This window comes from Apodemus sylvaticus, chromosome 16 (genome assembly GCF_947179515.1).
Source record: "Apodemus sylvaticus chromosome 16, mApoSyl1.1, whole genome shotgun sequence".
In the NCBI taxonomy this organism is placed as follows: Eukaryota; Metazoa; Chordata; class Mammalia; order Rodentia; family Muridae; genus Apodemus; species Apodemus sylvaticus.
Genome location: NC_067487.1, coordinates 89,310,987 through 89,323,027, shown reverse-complemented (window position 1 = coordinate 89,323,027; position 12,041 = coordinate 89,310,987). Strand labels below are relative to the sequence as shown.

General features: G+C 39.8%; 1 protein-coding gene across 1 annotated transcript; it reads right to left on the bottom strand.

Annotated features, from left to right (window-relative positions):
• Positions 1-1,479: 1,479 nt before the first annotated feature.
• Positions 1,480-3,812, bottom strand: LOC127666716 (PRAME family member 5-like). Its single transcript, XM_052159658.1, has 3 exons — positions 3,526-3,812; positions 2,526-3,113; positions 1,480-1,636 (listed from the first exon to the last, which is right to left on the bottom strand). Exons 1-3 carry the CDS (start codon positions 3,810-3,812, stop codon positions 1,480-1,482), a joined length of 1,032 nt encoding a protein of 343 aa, XP_052015618.1.
• Positions 3,813-12,041: the final 8,229 nt, after the last annotated feature.

The window sequence follows — 12,041 nt, the reverse complement described above, 5'->3', positions numbered from 1 at the left end:
TATAGATATAGAGAGAATGGACCACCTTGCCTAGTTTTGGAATTAGTGGAATTAATTTTAATTTCACTCCAGTTAATGTTGGCTATAGTGTAAAGTGACATTTTTATATTTAGGCATGTCCCTTGTATCTTTAATCACACGAAGAATTTTTTCATAATGTATTTATATAAGAATATAATAATCTTTTGATGTGTTTCATATTTTATTTTATTTGTTTTGTCTATTAAGTATTTTTGCATCTGTGGTTTTAGGGATAATTGGTCTCTAATTCTCTTTTATTGCTCAGTCTTTCCTGACTTGATATATGAGTAATCATGGGTTCATAAAATAAATTGGCTAATATTTCTGTTGTTTCTATATTGTTGAATACACTGAATTCTTGTCAAGTCCTCTTTGAAAGTCTGGTAGGAGTCTCCCCTAAAACTCATGGACATGGACTCATATTGGTGGCAAATTTGTAATGAATTCAGTTTTCCTAAGTGTTTATGTCTGTTTAAGTTGGTTTTCTTAGTTTCCTTTAATTTTGGTAAGTAGAATCTATTAAGGAAATTATCCATTTCTTTTTTATTTTCCAGTTTGGTGGAGTGCATGCTTTTTAATCTATGCCTTTACCACTCTCTAGATTTCTTCAATGCTTGTTATTTGGTCCCCATTTCATTTTAGGTTTCATTAATTTGGATATCTTCATATATTAATAAAGGTTCATGAATCTTGTCTAATAAAAGGCTCAAAAGACCAGCTCCATGTTTCATTCATTCTTCTTCTTCTATTTCTATTTTATTGGTTTCAGCTCCATAGCGATAATTTCTTGATTTCTCTTCCCTGTTTTCATTGCTTCCTCACTTCTTTCTGTTGTAGCCTTTGAATCGTGCTGTTAATTTACCAGCATGAAAGCTTGTTTTTTTTTCATGTAGGCATTTTGTACTGTGAACTTTCTTCTTAGCTCCACTTTCATGTTCTTTATGTTCCATGATATTGTGCATGTTGCATATTCATTTCCATTGAACTCTAGAAAATCTCTAATTTCTTCTTTTATTTCTATGCAAAACCATTTTATCTCATACAATTAGTTTGTAGTCAGTTAGCTGTCATCCCTCATCTCTTACAACACTGAGACATCAACAGGTTTTTGGCCAACATCACGTGTTTTGTCTGATCAGAGAGTCTCATGGGTCTGTTGCAATCAAGGACATGAAGAGCCCAATTTCTAGGGGCCACCCACTGGCCTGTCTTGTTGTTCTCTGGGATGGAATTTAGTCCTTTCTCATCAGAAGACTCCTCTCCTTATAAATAATTGTCCATGCATTGCAGAAGCTCCTTCATTACAGCAGTGGAGACGTCTTTCTCATAGAAATTGACAGAGGTGAGCTGTGAGCACTGGCCCAGAGCAGGCAAAAGGATTTTGAGCTGAGAGTCATTCATCCTGCAGTTCTCTAACTGCAGGGTCTGCAGAGTTTCAGAAACATTCTCTAGGAGAATTCAGAGACTCTTGGAACATGACTTGGGAAACACTACACCATCAAAGTGCAGGTGTTTCAGTTGACACAGCCTCTGACACTCTGACGTGTGCTTCAAGTCTGACTTGGAGAGTTGGCAGATAATCATAGACAAGGACTCCAAGGGGCACTTCAGGCATCTAGAGAAAGAACAAGAAAATTGTTCTGATTCATGGTGCAGGAGGACACGAGTAAGATTGATACTGACACAGAGAATCCACATATGTGGAGTCAATCTATGCTTATGTTGAAGGTCCACCCTGAGGAAACAGCATGATGGTGTCTCCTCATAGCATTGTTTACTGAAGCATATTACATTCAGGTAGGGTGGGATCAGACCGCATGTCTGCAACAACCCTTCCTCACTCTGTCAGAGAACTAGAGTTTGCACCATCACACTAGGAGAGCACACCTAGAAAGAACTAGCACAGAAGGGTTCTGGCAATATCATGGCCTATGTCCTGCAGACTTTATCCATATCCTGGCAATCTCCACAGTCTTTATCCCTAATCACAGTGTTTCACCCTTGACACTGATGACCCCCACCACAGTGTCACAGATTTCCCGTCTACTTAGTCATAAGTTGTGTTCAAATCTTTATGGAGAAGTAGAGGCTGACTGACTCCAATAGAGGAACAAACTGGTTCCTGTTCTCACATATATTTGCAGTCTGTAGTTGTGGAGCCTCCCCATATCTGGCCCCTCTGATCTGTCCTGTTACCTTGAATCAGTTTTGCCTGTATCCCAAAGGGTAATATGAAAAGCACACTTACAGCATCTGACCCACACAATGGACATGCGTACAAGACAGCTTTCTCAATATCCCCTACCCCAGCCCATACTATTCCACATGAGTAGGGACTGAATCATGTGTGCTCCATTAAGAAGGAAACAATCCACACATTGATAGTGTAATAAGTGCATCACGGTAACATCCTCTATGACTGTCACACCTGAGATGCTCACTAATGACTGGAGTAAAGGGAAAGGTTGTTGCTATAACAGAAACAGTTCACTGTCCTTCTGTACCTGAACAACTGTTTCATGTTGTCACTGGAAAAGTAGCCACCATTCATGGAGAGGTGTTGGAGATAGTTGAGTTTGGAGAACTGAGAAAGGAGTTTGGCAGCACAGTTCTTTACATCTGCAAAATGAAGCACACCACTAAGTGAGATCCTCAATCTTATTTCCCTTAGATGGAATTTGCAAAGATTTCTCATCTGGCCAAAGCAAGGTGCAAAGCAACCTAGAAAGGATAGGACCTGCTTTGCGTATATTTCCAATTCCTCCATATAGTTTGGCTGAAAAATATTCAAGATCTCCCTGATAATCTCCACTGGGAAGTGACAAATCTTCATCTTCAGACAGCATAGCCTCAAAGAGTGTTTTCTCTGCTGGGCCCATTGTAGTAAGCATGTTTGATGTTGTTGCAGACAGAAGCCAAGGCTCAGGTCAGTGACCACCTTCAAACGCTGCCTCAGTGCATATCTAGGAATGTGCTTTGCAACTTGTTTCTCATTCCCAGTCTTTGCTGAGCAGACTTCATCCTTTCTTCCAGCCCATACATCCCAAAAATCCTGGTGCACATCTCTCAAGTCCAGGACTTGAAGCTTCCTGCTTCTGTGAAAGATAAAGGCAAAGTTTCATAATGTAAAATGAACCAACATGGAGTTAGCCAGGATCCCACATGTCTAAGATCAGCTCCATCACAGTACGTCACACCAGGCAGGCAAGGAAACTGCATGAGATGCATCTGGAGACATGACCCTCTTGACTTGTGGCTCTTCCCTATCTAGTGCCTGTAGGAAAGGCACAGAAAGGCTCATCCTAACATGGCTCCTTGTACCCTGAGCTGTCCTGACCTATGAATATCATTTAGATCTGCTTTCAAATTGAATAGTATTTCCACATATCCCCATGTCAATGGCATCATTATCCCCTGTGCTGTTTCCCCCATTCTTCCTGCCCTAATGTGTGTCTTACCACTATCCCTATGATTCCCCTTCTAGTCTCCTTGGGCCTTGCTTACCTGGGACTAGCATTCTGTGTCTGCAGTATATCTATGCCATCCAGCACAGCTTGCAAGACCTCCACATCAGGGGTTTTCATCAGGGCCCCCACAGAGAGGCAGGGAAAGGGCCAGGCTGCCACCATTGCCTTCAATATCTCTGTGTGTCTGCCATTGAAAGCCTCTAGGAAGTGTGGTGGGAAAAGCACTGTGGGCAAGTAGTCCAGATCGGAGGAGTTTATGGCATCTTTCCTCAGCAGCCCATCCAGTGCCAGCTTCTGGAGTGTGGGAGGGTTGTAGGTGCTCATCCTGCTAGATATTCAGTCGGAATTAACCTGGTGAAGCATTTAGGAGACATTATTTCAGGCTAAGTTTTGATAAGTCCTATTTCTCACATATTTCATGAACCAGAAGGCCAGAGCCCATTCTCTGGCAATAATGGAGAACACGGTCTGCCAAATTTTACAATCCTGTGGTCTCCAAGCCACAAGTTCATCACCCTCAGCATGTGGATTCTCTTTTAAGCACCCTCAGTTGAAAAAGTTATCCACTGTTGCATGGGATATCAACCCGTGCTCCTCTTAATCTCATGCCTAGTATAAGGCAAAGATTCAGACTGGTCAAAGTCTTGTTTCAGGAAAAAGGACACTGAACATCTTTGCAGGCCCTGAAAAAAATATACTGCTTATGTCACAGATGCAACCAGGCTTATTGTCCTTGCAACAGATTGATCCCTCCAGGGAAGGGCTAAGGAGATCCTATGAGATGCCTGTATGTATGTATCACTTAACTCTTTGAAGGCCAGGGTGAGAAATCTGGGCTATATTATATTGTTTGGGGAAATGAGGTAAAATTCATAGCCCCCTGGATATACAATCAGACCACATCTAAAATATAAAACCTATGCCAGGTGGTTCTGGTACACACCTTTAATCCCAGTACTTGGAGGCAGAGGCAGGCAGATATCTGAGTTAGAGGCCAGCCAGGGCTACACAGAGAAACCCTGTCTCAACAAGACAAAACAAATAAATATAAATAAATAAATAAATAAATAAATAAATAAATAAATAAATAAAATAAAGAAGTAAATAAAAATACATAAATACATAAAATGCAAAAGCTAAGTAAAACCTGCAACTTTCCCCAGACATTTGAAAAGCCATGCTACTGAATGAGAGCACCTGCTCATGTGAGTCTTAGAGGAGAAGCCAAGTTTATATAGGCTACAGGGAGGGGAGTTTCCCATGACAAGTTAGAGTCCAGACAAAGAAAGAGATGAGACAATATACCTATCAGTACTTCAAAATGTTTGTTTATACTTTAAATTATGTTATTGCCACACAGTGAGAACTTGTCCAACAACATCAAATTCCAAACACAAAACAGTGGTACCTTTCTTGAAGAAAACAGTAGAAACCTCAGTTCATCAAATGGACCTTTAGAACCTATTTAACCAGTGATCCTAGACAGGCTCAGAGTTAAAAGTACTAGTTCCAAACTCGAAGACCACAGTTGTATTTCTAGATCTCAGGAAGATAACACATCTGAAAGGTTTTCTCCCACCTCCACACGTGCACCATGACAAATGGCCCAATCACCAGTAACTAGAAATCAAAACTTGCTGGGAATTTGGTACCTGCCTTTAATCCTAGAACTTGTGAGGCAGAGGCAGGCAAATCTCTATGAAATATGGATCCCCTGTGTATTATCTTGGGTTCTCTAGAGTCAGAGAATGTATGGGCAGACTCTATATAGTTAGAAAATTTGTCGATGACTTACAGTCTGTAATCCAACTCCCCCAAAATGGGCAGCAGCAGCTGTGGATGGAAGTCCAAGGATCTAGCAGTTGCTCAGTCCCACGAGGCAAGCAGGCAAGGAAGAGTGAGTAAATCTTCCTTCTTCCAATGTCCTTATATATCTGAAGTAGAGGGTATAGCCCGGATTAAAGGCTGTAGGTCTCCAACCGAGTGTGTGGACAAGATTAAAGGCGTTTGGGTCTCCTGCAGAAGGTGTGGCTTAGATTAAAGGCATGTGCCTCTACGCCTTTAATCCCAGATGATCTTGAACTGGGAGATCTACTTGTCTTAATCTTCTGGAATTCATAGCCTGGACACGCCTTCATTCAAGGGGTTCTGCATCTGTAAACTGGCTCAAGTCTGTAAATGGATTCACTGGCTGAGGTTGCCTTTTGCCATGATCCAATGCAGCCTTTCTATTATTTGTTTGAGGATTTTTCTGCTTATACAGATCAAACAGATATGCAGTAGGTTTCCTATGTATTTCATCCCTGGAAACACCATGATTGATTAGCCAGCACCAAAGGTTCAAACGACTTATATCATTATAAATTCCACCTCTCTGCCCATTACAGGGTATGTTATTATAAACATTGTTTTGTTTACACTGTCCATTATAATAACTACAATCACCTTGTCTCTGGCAATTCAATGCTGCCACCTGGCCCTTGTTAACTTGGGGCCCATCGAATTTAATTCATCCAGTTGAGCAGCATTCTGTGGCAAAGAAAACAGCATCTTCACCAGTGCATCAGCATGTTGCTGGTGGCTAGACTTATATCTATTCCAAAATAATTAGCGAAGTTAATCAGGTGTTTTTGTATTGACACAGAATCAGGATTAAATTATAAAATCAGAAAGTGAACTGATACATCTAGAAGGGAATACAGTTTGAGATTGGTATTTTGTTTTTGTAGTTGTTAATTAGTTGATGTTAGATGGAGATCACTCATTGGATTATCAGCATGAGCTACCACTGCTATCCTTCCAGAGATGGATAAAGTGTGACTTTCAAGCTAAAAATAATTCTTAGATGTGAGACTATTTCTGCTTGCAGAAGTGGGAACTAATCTGTATTAGTTTTACAGTGAACATCAGAGAGTAAGGAGAACTACATTCATACTCTGCAAATAGAGCACCAGGCATACAGACATACTAAGATTTTTTTGGAGTCCTGCACTACCACACCCACCATCGTGGAGTAGTAATACATCATGTCCATGTCCAGGGACTGGAGAGTGCTAGCCTCTTTTCTTATACAGAGAATGTTCTGCATTTTGAGAACTTTAATTTGCAGTTCTGTTTCTCAGCTCTAGACTTTGACAACCTTTGAAATTTTGACCATTTGCAAATGATGATGGCAGATAGGGACTCTTCTTTGATATGATTTACATGATACAAACTACTTGTATCCAAACTATGTTATAAAACAGTCTGAAAGTTAACCAGTCCTGTGCAGCTTGATGTCACAAGTACCTCTGAACTCACTTCTATGGTGATAAATGGGGCTAATATTAAACAATCTGGATGATGGCAAGGCTCATAATTTAGATGCTAACAAGATTTAGGTTGGAATGGGCATTTGAGGATGGAAGCCATTACATCAAAATCAATCTTTATAAAACCCAGAAGATTTCTGAAGAAAGTAAATATACCATTAAGTGTGTTAAGATTCTTTTTATGAAAATTGAATGTTTTGGTTAAAAAGGTCAGTGAATCTATAGACGATTGTTCAGCAAATGGAAATAAAATCCAAAGGCATGTTTCCTTTTCCATTTCCTTCCATGTCTCTTCCATGTTTATCCAGGAGAACAGAAGGATCAGTTTCTCTGCACATCTCCTGTGTCGTGAGTCCTCCTAGCAACATCAACCTGCTCTTACCTTTGTGGAACATGGCTCTTCAGGCATGGCGTTCCTCTTGCCATATTGAAGTCTCAGTAGCTCTGATTACAGAGATGTGGCCTACCTACAGAAGATAGGCCCCATCATTATTCCTTCATGGTTTAGAGGTTTCTAAGACAACTGCTGTCCCAGCACAACTATAGGTATTTAAAAGATGCAGGACAAAGATGTTATGTAGTGATGTAACCATTGAAAAATTGCCAATATTAGTTTACATAATTGAGCATGTTGTTATCTCAATCCTTGGCAGTCAGTGGCTGGTTGGTGAATTTCTATGACTTCAACCCAGTGAGACCTACATAGTGAGTTCCAGGAGAAAAAGAATGACAGAGTGAATCTCTATCTTAAAACACACACACACACACACACACACACACACACACACACACACACACTCATGCATGCATGTATATGCACACACACATACACACATGCACATGCACACGCACATGCACACAAACACAGAGACTCACACATACACACACTCACACACACATGCACTTACACACACACACACAATCACACACACACACACACACAATCATTGACCATACAACTCTAAGGAGATCAAATGAAGTTGTTGGTTCATCAGCTAGATTTGTGTCTTATCTTTTTTCCTGTCACTGGTGTCTTATCTTGGGGGAGTAGTATTTTTCATGTATACCAATAATTTGTACATCCAACATTTCCTGAGTGTCTCAAGGGTGAGGATGCCAATGGGCCATGAGTGTGATCTGGTTGAAGGAAAAACAGGAAGAAGATCTCTGAGAAAAAAGACTAAATGATTCTGATTCCCCTCAGGTGAAGGTGCTGGCTCAGAATGACCAGGTTTCTTTCATATTAAGTCCATAGTGATTGAGCTTATTCAAACAGATGTAGATGCATACAGTGGAAACTGTCTGCATGAAGAGACCACAGTCAGATTTGGAATTGCAATGCCCACAGAAGGCAACAGAGGGTGTAGGATGGCAAGATTAAGATATGCATGAGATTCAGCAGAATCTGTGCCAGAAACCAAAACCAAAATTAAGAAACTAATGTAGAAAGAAACCACATAGTCTGGTGCTAAACCCGGAATAGAACAGGAGACAAAAGGGCCAGATCCCCACACGATCAGGTCCCCTTTCCCGGTGACTGATAGTACTACATCCAGATGACACAAAGAAGAATGCAGACTGTGTACACCATATGCTGTGTGTCTGCCCATTTGGCAAGAAGACAAATTCTGTACACTTGTGGCATCTGGAAGATGACATGACCCCCATTTTTACAACCCTGCTGTATCTTGGTGATATGTGAAGATTGGGAAGGAGAAATATTTCCTGAGAGGAAAGCCACTTTACAACTATGCCTTAGCTTATGAGGGTGTCTCAGCAGCTCAGTATCTTATTTGTACATACAGGAACTACTCAGACTTTAGTGCCAACACTCATGGCTAACTCTCTTGCAGAACTGATTCTGAACCCCAGGAACCATGTGCTGGTAGGTGAGTGTCTTCCCAGTTCTTGCACATTGTACATACTCAGAGAGAATTTATTTCCTCTGTTACTGGGGATACAAAAGGAGTCTTGAGTCAAGAAGCTGTGACATTCCACCAATGGAAGCTCTTTTGTCTGTGATAAGTCCACCTTGTGTCCAGTGGACACACAAAACCAGCCAGTACACTAGGTACCTGTGACTGCTGTATCATGGGCCACAGTGTTCATGCTCTATGAATGGTGAATTCCATACTTGTGAGTGTGATGCTCTCTTATTTTTACATTTGAATAGAAGATGCTGCATGCTTGAATGAGTTCTGATTGTAACAGGTATGTTGAAACTATTATCATATCTTCCAACTGTGAAACTTCTGATCCATTCTCCTGACATCATTTCTAAATATGTTCAGATACACAATTGACACTGGCCTGATAACACTTCAACCAGCCACGTATTCTCATGGGGCCCTCAAAATCCAGGATGTCATAGAAATGAAGACTGAAATGTCCTCAAATATACATTCCCACCCGTGTTTTTCACCTCTGCTTAGAACTCAGAAACAGAGCTATGCTAAATATTATACTTTTTGCTCAGAAATAACTTACATGCCCAGGAAATTTTTTTGCCACTATATGAATTTTAAGATCTTCCTTTTCTTTCTGCAAAGCATGGCATTAAATTTCTTTTCTAGTGAACATTGGCCTTTAGATTAAGTTTCTTCATTTTTTTCTCAGCAAATATCTTTGTAAATAAGAAAACTTCTTATATTTATATTAATTTTACTTAGAAAATTTTATCCAGAACTTTACTCTGAGGTAAAATCAAACCTTGTTACTGAGGTGTGTTTTTTGAATGCAACAGTGTGATAGATCTAGTTTCACATCAGTTCTGTTAGCCTGTGTGTGTTTATTGAAAAACTGAGTCCATTGATGTTGAGAAATGTTAATGACCAATGATAGCTAAGTATGTGTGTGTGTGTGTGTGTGTTTCCCTTTTGGTTTTGTTTGTGTGATGTTACTTATTTTCTTTGTTTTATTTGGTACAGTTAACCTATTTGAGTTGGAATTTTCCATCTAGTTTTTTCTGTATGACAAGATTTGCAAATATACATTGCTTAAATTTGGTTTTGTCATGGAATATCTCGTTTTCTCCATCTAACATTATTAAAAGATTTGCTGGGTAGAGTAGTCTTGTCTGATATCTGTGGTCTCTATGAGTGTGCAAGATATCTGTCCTGGCCATTCTGGCTTTTATTTCCTATATTGTCATTATAGGTTACTTAGCCATTTTCCCTTACAGATTTCAATAATCTTTCTCTGTTCTCTATATTTGGTGATTTGATTATTATGTGGTGGGTGGATTTTCTTTTCTAGTTCAATCTAATTGGTGTTCTGTAAGCTCCTTCTATTCTTATAGGTATCCCATTCTTTAGGGTGGTGGAATTTTCTTTTACAATATGTTGAAAAATATTTCCTGAGCTGTGGTTTTGGGAGTATTCTTCTATCCTACTATTCTTAAATTTGTCCTTCTCATAGTGTTCCAGATTTCATATGTGTTCTGTGTCAGGAAGTGTTTAGATTTTGCATTTTCTTTGACCAATGTACCCATTTCTCCCATCATAACTTTTATGTCAGAAATTCTCTCTTCCACCTTGTATTTGGTTGGTGATGCTTGCCTCTGTGGTTCCTGTTCTCTTCCCTAGGTTTTACAACTCCAGGACTCCATCAGTTTGTGCTTTCCTTTAGGAATGTACTCATTTCCTTCTTAATGACCCCTATCTTCCTTATAAGCTAGGGTTTAAGGTCATCTTCCTGACTTTAACACCAGTTTCAGTAGTGTTATGCTATTCAGGGGTTGCTGGAGGATAGCTGGGCTCTGGGGTTGCCAAATTGCTCTAGCACTTGTTGGCTTTGTTCTTACACTGGGCATCAGACATATTGTTATCTCTAGTGTTGATTAGATCTTCCTCATCCTAACAGCCCTCGTTGGGAAGAAGACAGAGTGTTAGGCCTGCCAGGGAAGTTCATGGAATGGCACACTGTTTACCTTGTCTGGTTGTACCTCAGATAGACATGAATATTTCTAGGGTCTCATATGCCTCATCAGGAAAGGAGGCAGAGCTGTGTTCCTGGTGATGCACTCAAATGACAAACTGTAGCTCATCTCTGCTGGCTGAGAAATGGAGTGGTATGACCTGGACACCCCAGGGGCTCCAGCAGGCCCCCTCAGGAAGGCAGGTAATGGAGTTAAGGGGACAAAATGGTGTTTAACTCTGATTTATATGCTTCAGGTGGATGTGGCAGATAGTTCTAATTCTTAATGGGGAGATGTTTCATAGTCACATTTATTTTGCAATGTGTCTATCTGTTTCAAGAATATTGTATGAAACATTTATGACCTTAAATATGAAAGAATATCTTCCTCAAGGTAGGAAACTTTGGTTACTTTTTTCCTGCATGTATACCACTTTGTACCTCAATTTTTCTCTGTGTTTTTACTGTGGCTGAGAGGTAAATCATTATACAGAACAAAAATGGAAAAAGGCAAAACATGGTGGTGAGTTACTTTAATCCTGGCATTCAGAAGACAGATGTAACAGAAGTGAGTGCTTTTCAGGCCCGTCTGATTTACATAGCATGTTCCAGACCAACCAAGTTTACCTTTGAAAACACTGAACCATTACTTCTTTGTAAATGGAAAATATGAATTATTTTATCTCATTCCTAGTTTTAGTAGAAATGGCTTCCATTTCTGTCCATTTATTACTATACTGGCTACAGCTTGCCATGACCATTTGTTTTACTTTTGCTATATCTTCTATGTTTTCTTCTGTTGTTTTCCCAAAATGTTCTAAAAGAAACACAGAGAACAAAAGTTAGGTCTTGCTTATATGTCCTGATCAGAGTCCATCACTTAAATATGACATGACAGAAACTTAAGCAGATTTAGAGGCAAGAGCCATGGAGAAATACGTCTATTGACTGGTTTCCATGCCTACTTGAACATGGTGAATGATCATCCTGATGTGTTCTTTGATTCTGTTAGTGAGAATTTTATTGAGTATCTTTGCATCAATATTTAAAAGGAAAATTAGTCTGAAGTTCTCTTTCTTTTGTTGGCTCGTTGTGTGGTTTTCTTTTGCTTTAACTGTGACTTCAAAAAATAAATTGAGTAGTTTCCCTCTGTGCCTATTTTGTGGAATAGTTTGAAGAATATAGGTATTAGGTCTTCTTTGAAGGTTTGCCAGAACTCTGCACGAGACCCATCTGGTCCTGGGCTTTCTTTGGTTGGGAGGCTATTAATGAGGCAATCTATTTATGTTGGGGTTATGGGGTTTTTTAGATGTTTAATCAGATCATG